The 15,407-nt window shown below is 43.8% G+C and overlaps 2 protein-coding genes across 2 annotated transcripts in view; both read left to right on the top strand.

The window, feature by feature from the left end:
- The window catches only part of LOC148647078 (uncharacterized), a 30,296-nt gene extending 24,026 nt beyond the window's left edge, over positions 1-6,270 (top strand). The window contains exon 4 of the mRNA XM_088608656.1: positions 5,067-6,270. Within this exon, the coding sequence (XP_088464782.1) occupies positions 5,067-5,973 (907 nt within the window). The 3' untranslated portion in view covers positions 5,974-6,270. The remainder of the gene's footprint in view (positions 1-5,066) is intronic.
- Positions 6,271-9,741: 3,471 nt separating this feature from the next.
- Positions 9,742-14,865, top strand: LOC148647077 (uncharacterized). Its single transcript, XM_088608845.1, has 2 exons — positions 9,742-10,294; positions 13,231-14,865. The coding sequence occupies exons 1-2, from the start codon at positions 9,916-9,918 to the stop codon at positions 14,403-14,405; spliced, it is 1,554 nt and encodes a 517-aa protein (XP_088464971.1). The 5' UTR covers positions 9,742-9,915; the 3' UTR covers positions 14,406-14,865.
- The last annotated feature ends 542 nt before the right edge of the window (positions 14,866-15,407 follow it).

Genomic DNA, 15,407 nt, shown 5'->3' with positions numbered 1-15,407 from the left:
ATCGTCTGGTTCCAGACCGTACAGTGTTAAGTTACCATGCTGTACTATGGCCTCCTCGGGAACTTACAGGAAAACTGTTTGATTAGGTAGCTGCATTGTGGTAGCTGTATCATGCCCGTCACAAGTCATGGTGTCAGTTAAATGTGGTGTGCTGACGAGCCATTTACTTCCCACCTGCTCTTCATGGGGTTCATTAACCTCCCTCTGCTCGTTAGTAGCTTTACACCCTTCATTGGTGAATCATTTAGACACAGCCAATGGATAGCTTTGGTAGCCATACCCATCTCAAGATTTGGAACCGAATTCAATCTTGGATTGCCTTCTGGGTGAGCTATGAGCGATGGGGTTAATGTCACACACTCCTCTACTGAGAAGAGTGGAATCAAGTGGGTTGGGATTTGTGCCATGGCTAGACTGGCTACAGTGGCACCAAGCTCCCTTAACAGGTCTTGTGTCAACATTCTGGCCTGTTGCACACAAGCATAAACCCACTGTATAACACCAACAATCATGTCCACTGTTTGGGGAATAAGGTTTAACCCTGTTGCATAGGAAGTTGCCTGTAGGGTTTTCCCTAAGCTTTCCAACTTTTGCTGCTGTCGATACAGTCTGTCACTACCCTCTGGCCTCTCTGACACCTGCCTTCTTGGGGCAGTCAGGGTGTGAGTGCCAGTAGCACACAAACCTACCAGAAAAAGCAAACGTGCAACAGTGGCGGCAGCAATCAGTCCTCCCAAAAGTCTTTTCGGGTGGCTGATCCCAGTCATCTCCTTCTGAGTGACTGTTGCCTTTCTAAGGTGGCGCAGCATGTACATGGTGTCTTTCTCAGTATGCCCTGTGGCATCTTGGGCACCAACATCCTGGAAATCTGGGGAGATCTGACGCAGCGGCTGATGCTGCTCCTCCGTTTCCAGGGCATCTGCTTTTTCGATTTGTTCATGCCTATGCTCTAGGAACCCTGCAGGGGGCGGTGCAGCGGTGGAGCATGCCTGACCCTCGGCTGAGTGGTCATCTGGAGCACCTGAGTGATCTGGGATTGTTACCCCATTCTCACTGTTCAGGTCCACCCTGCACACTTCCTGATTGAGGAATCCCTCTATCGGCATGTTTACAATCGTTCGCTGGGGGTAGGTGTAGGACACCTGCTCGCTCCCCCCTTCCCTCGCTAGGGGTTCAGGGAGCTGCCCCAGCACTGGGATAGCTAGTTCACTGTCTTTGAACTTACTATCACTCACCAGGCCCATGTCAGTGCAGGCGGGGATTCTGACACCTCTCTTTGCGATGTCCTGCACTGGCAGGCGGGTGACTTGACCATCCAGCTCCAGTCTGGCTGAACCACTGTTGGTCAGACTCAGACTGACAGACTGAGCTGGTGGCTGTAAGAAAACCGGCTCGGCTTTCATTCCCTGTCCCTTCTGGGGGACTGGGTGTGTTGGAAACCCTGCCGTTGAGGCAGGAACAATCAGGTCAGTCTCACTCACTACCTGGTAGTCGTGAGAAATAATGTTACCTGACTGCAGGTTCCCTGGGTCAAAGCAGAGGGAATCAGCATCTGGGATCAGGTGTGTCCACAGCGCAGTAGTCTCAGCGTCCAGCTGGACCTCCTGTCTAACCTGTGAATGTTGCACCAGGGGCACCTGGCGGTGGCCCTGTGACAGCTGCTCAAGCAGATCCTCACTAATAGAGGACCTCTCAGGGCTAAGGGTGGGGGCTACATCACCAACCTGCTCTCCTGCCATCTGGATCCTTTCCACCACTGCGGGGTGGTGGTCCTGACCCCTCTTGGGTGCCAGGGTGCACAGGGAAAGCTCCTTTTCATCGCCAGGTGGGGAGATCTGCTCCTCTTTAGGGATGTAAAAGGTGTGTGCTTTACCTGGTGGATCAGGCGGCTGCTTGGAGCACCGCTCCTGTGGCAGGGAGGCTGTTGAGACCTCGGCCGGGACACGACTTCCCTGTATATTCGGGGAACAAGAAAATATTTTTATTTCTTGTCCAGAGGGAACAGAAGGAATCTCCGCATGGGCTTCTGTGTTCGGTGGGCATTGTGTGAGCACAGTCTGCCTCTTGGCCCCCCTTTCCTTCTGTACAGAAGACTTAGGAGCCTTGACCTGTTTCCACACTTTGCCTTTCTGGTGATCCACCAAAGGTTCCTCTCTGAGTCGCATGCCCTTTTCTTTTTCTACCCGTTTGAGCTTGCCGTGTGACATCAAACACCTTTCAACCTCAGTGTCAATCAGTGTCTCACTGGGTAAGACATCTCCCATGGCAGCCTTGAGGTAAAAGCTTCCTGCTTTTCCTCTCTGTTTTACTGCCTGCTCTGTGACTTCAGGGGTGGAGTCAGCACTCGCTTGGGAGTGGCTGACCTTATCCAGGCAGGAACTCTTCCGCTCAATCAGATAGACTGAGGGAGGGAGAGGGGGCGGGTCTCCGCCTCCTCCAGTGGAGAGTATCAGCTCATTCACGTTTCCGGCAGCCCTGGGGAGCGGTTGTCCCTGTCTTAATAAAGCTTGTTCAAGCCTGGCCAGGCGGGCGGCTACTGAATCCTTTTGTTCAGCTTTATCTAGCCCTTTCCCTCCCCCGGTGTTCTCATGGCACTTAGAACGCTGGGTGCGGTCCTGTGTGAGTGCTTTGGAACGGGGCTTAGCCAGCTCAGGAACCTGTGCTCCTTCGAGCAGGAGGGAGTTAACCCTGCTGGCTCTGACGGCGAACACAGTCGCTTTAACAGCTTTTTTCTCAGAGCGACTTTGGACATCATACTCCCAGGCTTTCTGCACGAATCTCTTAATATCAGTCATTTTCATGGTGTGTGCATCTGTATGCATTAAGATCATATTTCTGACTGATGGGTGGAGATTCGCAATGAATAAACCCTTGAAATGTGTGTTCTCTTCGCAACCCTCATCATTTCGCCCTGCAAAATAAGTTCGTCTAAGTCTCTCGTAATATTCGCGAGGGGACTCTGCTCTCTCGTGCTTAATGTTAAGTGCGGCGGCTATCGCGGCAGTCGGGTCAATAAACGCACTGTATTCTTCGATAAGTGCTTGACATAGCTGCTCAAAGTCATTACAGACTTCTTTCATCTGCCTAGCCATCCACTCATGTACAGCTCTGCTGGTAGTTTTCCTGACCAGAAACACTTTCTCCTGTTCTGTGGCGTTTGGCAGGTACTGCAGGGTATACCTGAGGTCTTGAATATAACTCTTGATATTATTCTCTGACACTGCGGGGTCAAATCTCTCTATGTCCTTCGCTAGCTCTCTCAGAGAATGGAGATTTATTCTAGCTTCTCCGCTGACGGAGATATGGAAGAGATCGTGGTCAGACCTGTCGCTGCTAGAGAGAGTGCTTAATAGCGACTCGAATTCAGACCTTTTAGCAACCATCGTTAAACTTAAAGAGTATTACTTTTAAGTACGAAATTACAGTTTTACCACAGAAAACCACAAGATCAAGTATGCAATCAACCCGGTAGATCGCAAAAGATCACAAAACAATCAAGCACTGCTTAAAGAGCAAGGGGAACTTTTTTTCCTTTCGGCTTTCAGCACACTGTATTGTCGTGTATGAAACCCGCGGCGTTTTATATGAATTATTCGCTTGGTTGACTCATTTCAGTCTTGCCACGCCCGTGCCAGGGACGCCAAATAAATGTAGTGATTCATAGCCGGTTCAGGGACGCCAAATATGTAATCATAGTGGCTCTCTGAAGGCACCAGTTCTGTAGGGTTTGGGCATTTACTGAGACAATTATTAATTGTAGCAGTAAATCACAAAGTTGATTCTTTTGATGGCTTTAGAATCCAACCATGCGACATAACTCAAACAACGCGCACACACAGGTACTAATACACGAGGATACATTTATTAATACATAGAATATGCATATAAACCTAACAGATCTTATCGAGAGGGTTATCAGAATACAAAAGATATATATTCAATCAGTTACAAAGTGTTACACATCAAGAGGACATACGTTCAGTATATCATTCATTAAGACCGTTTCGTAAAGTGAACTTGGTTACAACTTCTACATTAGATACTCAAACAAGTACATAACTCTTAGGAATTAAATTGATATCAACTGGTTGGGATAACAATTGAATTCTCGAGCTGTAATGCATTGAAGTTGAATACTCATCCAATCTTTGGGGATTCAGATCTCCTGCGGGCACAAAGAAACAGTTGCAGGCTGTTGCTGTCCAATCCGCGCTCTCTGGCTTGGTGCCAGGCTGTGCTGTGCGGCTTGCGACGGTGCGCTGCTGATGCTCACTGTTGGCATTAACTAGCAAAGTTTGTGCACAGGAGAAAAGATGACTGTGGGTCCCAGCAAGTCAGGAAGAGGACTGGTTCGTTCCTGATGAAGAGCTAGTTCTGAATAGTGATTCAGCTTTCCACAGTTCCGACCTGTTCAGGAGGCCTGCTGCTGGTTACTCTCTGGTAACCTCCACTCTAGACTCTTAGAACAAAGGAAAGTTCTGGCACTCGGACACACTGGCCGTTCCGTGGTTGTCCGGGCTGAGTCTCAGGATGGTCAGGAGGCGCGCTGCGAGAATGTCCTGCCCTTGGGAGCCTTCTGCTCCTGGGCCGTCCTGCCCTGGAATTCTCACAGAATCTTGTTGAATCTGAATCTGAATCTGAATCTTGTCTGAATCTCTCAGGCTCTCTGTGTTGCCTGTTTTTACCTGGAGGAACTTTAGCTCATTGATTGGCTGAAAGTTCCATGGGCATCAGAGTCCCACGTGGGTTACTCGGCCCTACCAGTCCCTGATTGGTTGATCAAGGTGAGATATGAGTCACTTAGTCCTGACACTTAGTAATGCAGTCCAGATGTCCAACTGGCACTCCCTAGACAGATAGGCACCAATGGATGACCATTGATCATGATAGCCAGGCTTAGCTAAGTGCATCCCCCTTTGGGAGCTGTCCTTGGACCTTAAATCACCTTGCATGAATGGTTTCTCTGTGGCTGCACCACAGAGATGAACAGAGAAATGAGGCCTAATTTGGGAAAGCTCAGAAACACTTAATTCTGCCTTATTATTAAGCCTCGCCGCTACAGGAGTCAGGTACTATATGGATGGAAAGAATGAGCCTATCCCCAACATTGCAACCTCAGTAAAAGATTTCAACACTGCAAACACAGCCAACTACATGGCTGTCCTGCCAGATCCACATCAGAAATGTTCTGAATTTAAAATGCTGAGGCAGCCAGAAAGTGGATGGGACGTGGCGGCAGGGCAGCAGTCCAGGGAAATGACCGGGGCTGAGTGGCTGGGAGGGAAGTTGCAGCAGACTCTTCAAGGTGGAGGATGTGTGGTATTCTACACCACCAACAGTCCCTGCTTGAAATACTGTTTTAACGACACAAGTGACCGAAGGATTGACAAGCCCCTCTCTGAGGACCCCTTTCGATCCTGGAAGGACAGACAAAATGTTGCCTTGTACTTTGTGTATACCCAGACCTACAAGAATGATGAGGAGTGCATGGAGAGTGTCCAACAAGGGTTTAGTAACTTGGCCAACATGGACTTCCATATTTGGAACTGTCCTTATGAAGTGCAGAAGATTTGTCCTGAGTGCAAAGCCATGACCTCATGCAACACCTGCAAGGACAAGACGACCTGGTGCAACAATTGCAAAGAAAGGATGAGACGGTGCAGAGACTGCCAAGTAGCCGGCTATGACAAGGCATGTCAAACTTGTGCAGAATTTGAGAAAGATTGCCCGACGTGCAACAGGATCCCCAAAGAAAAACAAATAAAATGTAAAGACTGCTATGCTCGTAGGCAAAATTGTGAGGAATGCAAAACCATGAGAGTGTACTGTGAAACCTGTGTGAAGACTCAAACGGAGTGTTTCGAGTGCGAGAAAACCAGGGACCGTGCCTGTGAGGACTGTCGGAACCGTCACCTCGAGTGCGACAGCTGCCTGAGCACACGCATCAAGTGCCAGGTGAAGAACTACAAATGATCACGGAATACACTGGACATGAAATCAGGGTGGAAAATGTTGAGTTTTGGCATTATGTTTTCAATTCTAAAGCTTTGAATTGGCTTGTTTTAGTGAGAATGCCTGTGAAATCTGAGCAAAATATTTTGATTTCGAGTTTATGCTACATACAGTTATGCTATAAAACAATCTATATGTAGAAAACTAATATTAGAGGGAAAAAAAGATGAATGTATTCACTTTTTTATTATAATTTTGTTAATTAATAACAAAATAGAATTCCTGTTCATTAAAATGATTAAAGCTCCTAAGCATTTATTCCAATTGTCCATTTTCTATTCACTTCAACCAATTCAGGATTAAGGGGGAGCCAGAGCCTATCCCAGTTAGCAACAGGCACAAGTCAGGGTTCACCCTGGACAGGACAGTAGTCCATCTCAGGGCAGACAGACAAACAGAGACATGTACACACTGACACTAATTCCCTGCCAATTTCCCCAGAACCTAATTAAACTACCAGCATGTCTTTGGGCTGTGGGAAGAAACCAGAGCACCCAGAGGAAACACTGGGCAGTTCTGGACAGTTTCTATCACTTATTTATCTTGAGAGAAAAGCTGGGCTCTGAAACCTGCTTTTTCTGTCTTGCTGCATTGCAAAACCATAGCAGATACACAACCCACACATTACAGAGATTTTACTGTAGCTGTTTGCAGCCAGGAAGACCAGAATAAGTCTGCCTGCTATGTTATCTGTATACTTCTGCAGAAGAACAGAACTTGCAATGAACTTGCATGTCTCCTGCAATCCTGCACACAGAGTATAAAGAAGTGATGATACACATCATGTTTAACAACAATTATAAACATCATTAGTCTCAAACAGATACAAGTGAGTTTGCAACTGCATGTGAAAGGAAATGTAATAGTGATGCAGGTACAATAAGTAAAAAGCAACACTTGAGTTAAATGAAACTAGTGACACTAGTGACATTTAACTGTTGAAACTAGTGACATTTAACTGTTGCTTGAGTCATAACTGTAACCATAGTACAGGACAATTGGTACTGTATGCAACTAGGGTATTTTATAATAATCTCCAAAGGATTAATTATGTTATTGTTTACATAAACATGCACATTAAACAAAGTTGCAGGTAAACTTTCACCGGCGCAGTGGTAATTCAAATATCTTTAGTGAAGACATTATGTGAAATCTAAACCACACAGATTGAGCATAACATTTAGCATGACAAGTACTCTCTCCCTGCTGGCACAAAGAGGTACGGCACCTTCCATTGCTTAAATAGTTTAATTTCAAATCAAGAAAATAGCATCCTACTTTGTTTATTATTTATATAAGGTACTGGATGTGGCACCCCATCCATTACTCAATTCCTGACATCAAGAACATCCAACGTTGTTAGAAATAAGGCGGTGTCAGGAAAATAGCACATAGAGATTGGGAAATAAAATAATTAAAACCCAAACGTCAAAGATATACCCTAGCTGTAGGTGTAATTTGAGGCACCAGAGCTGTGCTAGATAATAGCAATAAATCAGATGCAAACTAGGATAATGTGTTTTGCTAATAATAAAAACCACATATACCACATATACCACATTTCACTACTTAAAAACAAGGCATCTAAGAGGCCTGGACACCAAGACCAACAAGAGAAATACTTTGCTTCCTAAATGAACAGAATAAGTCCCAGTACTAAATCTCCCTTTCTATAAAACTGTCCTCAAAAGTGAACAGGAATCTCCCTATTCTAAGGGTTCCTAACCAAATTAGGAGAGAATCTGTCTTTTTAGTGAGAGTTTTTAGCTTGAGATTTCCAAAATAAAGCAATAAGTTTCCTAATATACAGTATGGCAAGCTCTCTTAAACAAGATTCATGTTCCTTGGCTAGGATCTGGTCCCCACGACATACAAAAAAACAGAAAATAAGCTCACTGTCTGTTCCCAAGACTGAAACAGGAGATCACATACTGGGCTGAAGCTTTGAGTTTCATCCTACCTATACCAGTAGGATCGGAAGCTGTTCTGATTCTGACAGGTGCTAGAATTCTCAGATTTGCAATTTTAGGGATAATTGTTTCTCTAAACCCAGAGTACATCCTACAGTGCATCTCTGTCTCTACTGGCACTGGGAGCACAGCTTGTCCTCTCTGAGACTCTCTCTCATAGTCTTAAGCTGTTTTCTGGGTGCTGAATTTTAATTCTTCACTATAATCGACCAGTGTAGCTTCCTAGAAAATCTGCATTGATTATTTTTGCATACTGGCCTGCAGAATTTATACAATGACTTTCACTTTCATCTTATATGGTTGTGTCATTCTGATGTTTCTTAAGTGCCTTAGGTTCAATTAATTTCTTCAACATACAGTAAGTAAACTACTCTACATACTGTAACATTCATAGAGTAAGTGCATATGAACTCCAACCATTGTGTTGGAGGCCTGTGAGGCCTGAAGTTGGATCCTTTGCAACCTTTGTTGTACTTTGATATCCTTTGTTGCAACACTTTCTAAAACAAAGGCTTATAACAGATAATAAAACTAATAGATTATGAATGCAGTAAAATTAACAGAAAATGTAATTTTTCACTGTAAAATAGTAGCCAACAAACAATTCTGGTAATAAGAACATAATGTAATTCTGATACACATTCATTCATTTTCTAAGCGCTTCGATATTGATATTAGGGGAGCCGGAGCCTATCCTCTCAAATAAGATAACCCTAACTCTAACCCTAACCCTTACACTCATATAGCGGTTTTCTGGACACTCCATTCAAAGCGCTTTACAGGTAATGGGGACCCCCTTCCACCACCACCACCCCAACTGTTCCAGGGGCACCATATAAATGGTGCTCTGACCCCAAGCTTTTCTCCCTATCTGTGTCTGTGTGTCTCAAGGAAAGAGGTATGTGAAAAAGACTAACTCCTAATGAAAGAAATTGTATATGGCCAATAAAGATCTTCTTACCTTGGGGGAACCTTGTTGTGAAAGGTGCTATATTAAAATAAATTGAATTGAATTGAATTGAATTATCTATCTTATCTTGCCTAGGTGGGAATTGCACAAAGTCATTTTATAGCTGTGGATATTCCTACATCTGGAACAGCAGCTGTTTCATTATAAGATGGGGGCAATGTACAGTATATTTTTGCAGACTTTGTATAATAATACGATTTGGTATACTAATAAATAAAAGGGATGATTCCATTATGCTGTCCTTCTGGAATGCAACGTTTGAAATCAGTCATTGGAAATTAGTTTGGACAACCCAACAGATACTGCCTTGCAAACAAGGTTAAATCACATTTGCAATTGTTCATACTGGAGCTTTAATTCTGTTTAACACTTTCGAGATTCAGACAAGAACAAGAACAAGATTTACAGTATGTGTGTTCTGTGAGCTAGGAAAATAAACTGAGATATTTGTTTGTTACCTGTATATATATATATGGTTGTTCTGGACTTGCAGAACATTATCTTTAAACATTTAAATGTGAATGTTAGATTTAAGGAGTTCATAATATAGATTTAAATTATAAATGAAAAAAATAATAATACTGGGTTGATACCACATTCACAAAACAAAATGGTCTAATGCTACTCCCTCCTTTAATGCTTATATGGTGGAAATACGATATTATACTCCATCAAAAACCTGAAAAATAACAAGGTAAAGAAAAGACTAACAAAAAATGAAAATCATTGTACTGCGGCCCCTCTATATGGCTAGTGCGGTCCACTGTCACGTGACAGTCACACGTCATCAATGTGCGCCAGGGTGGAGGGGGGTGTGGAGCGGGCCAATGAGAAGGCAGCCTGTGGGACCCATTCAAACAGCTTTCCCCGTTGCAAGCAAGGCACAGAGTGCCGCTGGATTGTTTCAGTGGAATGGACCCTAACCGAGCTTTCAAACCTAAAACTGTAGACCAGTAAGTCGGGATGGCAGAGTCGGTGGTGGCCTTCCAGAGCCGGCTCTGCTCTGTCATGGAGATCCTGCTGCGAGTCGCGGTGCGGGAGATCGCAGACCTGGTGGAGAGCGGGGTGTCGCAGTCCGTGTTCGTCTTCCAGGCTCGGCTCGCCTCTCTCTCGGACACCCTGCTGAAGCTGGCAGTGCGAGAGATCACCAAGGTCTTCGAGGCCAGTCTGAACGATTTCCGACTGGAAATCGCCAAGGAAAGGCTGGGGCCGGCGGGGAGGGAGCCGGGACCCGGACTCGGAGCCGGAGCCGGGCTGAGCGATACCGGGAAGAGCGGCAGCGCCGGTGGGGATCAGGACTGTACTGAGAGCAGCACCGGACATCGCGGAGAAACACTGACTGGTGAGATCAATAAACACATTTCCGAGCCTAAACTGTCACGTCTTGTACCGCACGATGTAGGAGTCGTAGTAAAACAGTCAGTTTTCTTTGAACTGATTGGTCAGTTAAATTTCCACTATTTCGGTTCTGTTTATCCCTACTTGAGTTAAATTATATAATTGTTTTAACAGTTTAGGAGAACCTTTACGGTACTAAAATGCAAGAAAGTGAAACAGTGAAAAGTTGCAGATATGTGTGAGACGTGCTGGAGTTCGACGAGGCTAGATTACTGTACATATCCTCAGGAAAGGGGAATGTGTATGTAAAAAGGGACTGTCCAAATTGCATTTTTATATGAAACACATTTCAGAAAATCCAAAAAACAATTTTCAAAACTCACAATAACACAAACTGGCATGTTAGACAACGAGTAAATAAGACAAAGGCAAAACGTGAATTCACTGGCACTTTCTGCATATTTACTACAACCTTGCCTTCTGATCATTAAAAGTCTCAAATTATTGCATTTTACAAGACATTTTAATATAGCAGTATTAAATGGGACATTTAGAGAATATGAGAATATGTGGTTAACCGAGGATGAGCAAAGGGTGATTACAAAATCGTCTCACAATTGGCACCAAGGTATGAGAGACAATATAGCAAAATATCAAAATCCTGAACAGAAAAATTGACTGTTCCATTTTTTAAATATGACCCTCTGAACAAGGTATGTGAGAAGACATTGGCAAACAGTGATTGCACTTTCTGCTTCATTGCTATGGCCCTCCCTCCTGATTATAAGGTCAGGGGTATAGTAACAACAATGTTAGGATTGGTGGAGGTGGGAGGGGTGTTAATGGCTTTTCACTGTAGAAGATTTTTGAGTTTTTTATCCTTCTCTGAAGTGAGAAACTGGTAGAGTTGGGAGTTGAGGAATGAGGTTAGTTATAAAAGGAATATGATGTGGAGCTGTTACCAAAACATCCCTTAATTTTTTTGATGTTGTCATCCTAGATAAACTGCAGTTAGCAAAGATAAAAAGATAATTATTTTTGCTGACTTCCCTATCTTTCTTGTCAGAATTGTGAGACAATTTTATAATCAGGAGGGATGGCCATGGCAATACAGCAGAAAGTGGAGTCATCTTTTCCCAGTGTAAGTTCATGTAATTGTGAGTTTTTAAAATCGGTTTGTGATTTTCTTAAGTGTATTCCATACAACAATATAACTTGGACAGTCACTATTTATTTGGATATTCCCTTTCGCTGAGGATGTCTACAGCAGTGGTTCTCAAACTTTTTGGACCAAGTTTCAGCCCTGATCAAACCTAAGCATCCAAGTACCACCTACAGGTCATCTTCTTATAGGAACCCCAGAAAATCTCAAAGATCAACATGAGCACGCATGCGCGCACACACTCACATACACATAATAAATATTATAATACACTTTATTTGATATAGCACCTTTAAAGGTGGCTTCTCAAAGTGCTTTACAGAATGACAACAGAAACAACAATTAAAAATAAACAATAAAAAGCACCATTTCAGTGAGAGAGGTGAGCCTGTTTAGTCGAGCAAAACAGATGTGAATTCATTGGTCGAGCCTTGATACAATTCACAACAGAGTCTAACAGATTTTAAATTGTCAGGCATTTTCTTGACTGCCAAGGCCTCGCGGTGCATGCTGCAGTTCACATCTGGGCAACCTCTCTAATTCATGTAACTAAACCACTGTGTCGGCTTGTCATCCCTCTAGCATCGTCTGTACAAACTCCGACGCACTATATCCAGACGATGCCATTGTCTTCGATACATTCATTCAGAAGCTGAAATATGTTTTCTCCTGTAGTTCCTGTTGGTAGCGGCTTACAGAACAGAAAGTCCTCATGGGACATACCCTCAAACTTGTATCTAACGTAAACGAGCAAATTGGCCAAATCAACAACATTTACAGACTCATCTTATTGCAGTGAAAAGCATCTGCTCATCTTGCCGCGCTCTATCAGCGTACTTTTGACATCATCCTCCATATCAATAATTCTATGAGTGACTGTTTTTTGAAGGCGGCAGCAGGTCGAGCTGTTTAGCAGCTTTTTCTCCACACATAATACATGTCAGGTCTTTTGCCAATGGTAAACAAAGTTCTTCACAAGTAGTGTGGGGCTTACCTGCTTTAGCAATCCGCAAGCTTGTGTTTTTCCCCGTTTCCATTTCAGAAGTCCGTCTCAGAAGTTAAAAGAAGTTTTTATTTCATGCTCATGGGAGTGAAACACAGAGACGCTCTGTGTATTTTTTTCAAATTAACCTAGAACAGTCCTTAAATATTTTTCTGTTATCTATCACATTTTCCTGTGCTCACAAGATTGCCAGTGTTCCAAAATGTGTCTGTATTAATCTAGCCCAGTGAAGACAGTGGTAAGGGAATCTTAAAATAATTGTGATCATTAAACGGTACACTTTGTAGTATTATTAGAACTGTAGAGAAAGTAAGTTTTTATCAGTCAAAGCAGTGAAAATAAAGTTTCTTGGTGCTTTTCTAATTCTCCTGGAGTACTCCAAAACAGTAGTGCCTGAAGGCCTGGTCAGGTTTACTTGATTGCACGGCTAATTCGTAAATGACGAGGATGAGAAGTGAATGATGCTGACGTGGCAAAGCTTGGTGCATGTTGCTGGGTGTGCTGTCGTTGATTGGTTTGTTAAGTTATCTGACTGGAGTTGGTTGCATCAGTGATGCAATCGGCTCTTTTTTGTACAGTACCTGACTTAAAGGTTATTGTATTCAGTTCTGCAGTGGATGTACATTATGTTTCTCATTCAGGCTTGTTTTTCAAGGGCCAGTCTTTCAAATTACTTTGCCATTACTTTTTGCACATTCTAGGTGGGTGATTTTTGTTTTGTTCCTCACTGTAGTAACTAAGATTGTCTAATCCTACCTTTTTTTTTTCTTCCCAGGAGCTGCAGGAGCCAGTGCCCCCCTTGCCATAAAAAAGGAGTCTCCCATTAAACACAATAGCGAGGTGTGGGGCTCAGGTCTGATGCAAAACATGGAACTCATTCCTACAGAAGACAATGGAAATGTCGCTGTGCAGCACAGGATTGGAAAGAGTATAGAGGATCCTGGTGAACTTGAGTCTGTCAACATGACAGCACCAGTGCCTAGAGTACAAAATCTGGTTTCTTTAGGATCTCACCCCCATAGAGAAGCTCTCAGGACTCTGAACAAAAAGAAAATTAGAGAAAGTTTCAGGAAACGGGGGACTATTGCTACAGAAGCAGACAAGGAAGTGCTGAAAGGACAGAATGAGGTTAAACCTGGAACGCAAGGTATTGAGTTCCAGTCAAGTCCCTCTGCAGAGCAACACACTATGACACTACACCCTCTTCACTCTGAAAAGGGGGATACAGGTAATAATGTACAAGGGTCCACAGTGAAGAGGGCAGATCAGAGACAATGTAAGGAAGATTTTGAAAGGGGAGAGCAGCAGAGAGGCCCAGGAATTAGGAAGACTACACCACAAGCATCTATAAATATGCAGTCTTCCTCAGCTAAAGCAGAAGCACTGCCATTACAATACAAGCAGCAGAAGCAGCACGGATCCTCCAGCACGCTAACCTCGCTGTCGGGGGACACGAAAGAGCCAAGTGGAAGTTCTGGGACCGCGAGTCTTTGTACACAGGGGACCACATCAAGGGTCAGCAACATTGGAGAGAGACAAAGTAGCAAGCGGCACAGCGAGTCAAGTTACGTGAAACATCATTCACGAGCTCATACTGGAGAGAGACCATACCGCTGCACCCTCTGTGGAAAGACTTTTAGTCATTCCCATGACTTTAAGAAACACCAACACATACACATTGGTGAGAGACCGTATCGCTGCAGACACTGTGGGAAGTGTTTTAACCATTTAGATGACTTTAACAAGCATCAGCAGATTCACAAAGGGAAGAGACCTTTTCCCTGCAGTCATTGTGGGGAGAGTTTTAACCATTTAGATGACTTTAACAAGCATCAGCAGATTCACAAAGGGAAAAGACCTTTTCTCTGCAGTCACTGTGGGGAGAGGTTTCAGTATTCATATGATTTTAAAAAGCATCAGCTGATTCACAAAGGAGAGAGACCATATTGATACAGTCAATACTTGAATACTTTTAATTGTGTGAGAGATTTTAATACACATCTGCAGATTCATTATGGAGACCTGCCTTATTGCTGCAGTTAGTGTGGCAACAGGGTCCATGCACTCAATACAAAACACATCTGCTTGACGAGACAGTAGAGATCACCAGCCTTGGTCCAAGAGAGACCATATCCAGTTCTTCTTACAGGAAGCTTGTGTCTTGCACATCTTTAAGTTATTGCAGTGAACTGTGGTCCCTAGATCTTAAGCACCAATCTCTAATTCAAAACATTAACACACGAAAATTGTTAGAAAATGGTGATTCAATAATGACCTGCTGAATTGGGGCTCTCTAGGACCAGGTTTGGAGATGTCTGCAGTAAAGCAACGGTACTGACAATTTTCGATACACTCTGATTTAAGTGTTAATCTATGCCTTTGAATAAATAAACATCTTTTAAAAACAAGACATTTAAGTGTGTTCCCAGATGTTCTTTGGTGTTGACACAGATACAGACCTGTGGTGTCTTGGATTGGGTGTAGTCCCACCTTCTTTATGTTTCCAGGTTACTGTGTTCCAGAGCAGGTGAATTTTAGAAATGCAAATATGCAGTGCTCTACAGGTTTATTAATTCCCCTAATAGGAACAAAATTCTCATATACATATGCAGTGTTATTGCTAAAAACAGTTGTTTTGGAAGTGCACTCAAAGCCTCCAGAATTACATAGATGCCTCTGAAGGTATAAAAAGGGGTAACACATGGAAGACAATAGCACAATGCATCACCATGTACTGCAGGCAAATGTTCATTGACCGCTACAAGGTGAGTGGTAGTTGCCAGCAGCCATGTCACCCTGCAACACTGGCAGCCCACTGAAGCTAAGCAGGTGTGAGCCTGATCAGTACCTGGATGGGAGATCTGGGAAAAACTGAGGTTGCTGTTCAAGAGGTGTTAGTGGGGCCAGCATGGGGCGCTCACCCTGCTGTCTGTGCGGGTCCTAATGCCCCAG

The sequence above is a fragment of the Lepisosteus platostomus genome, chromosome 16 (genome assembly GCF_059453375.1).
Source record: "Lepisosteus platostomus isolate fLepPlt1 chromosome 16, fLepPlt1.hap1, whole genome shotgun sequence".
Classification (NCBI taxonomy): domain Eukaryota; kingdom Metazoa; phylum Chordata; class Actinopteri; order Semionotiformes; family Lepisosteidae; genus Lepisosteus; species Lepisosteus platostomus.
The sequence above is the reverse complement of the archived record's forward strand: the minus strand, read 5'-3'. Positions and strand labels throughout refer to the sequence as shown.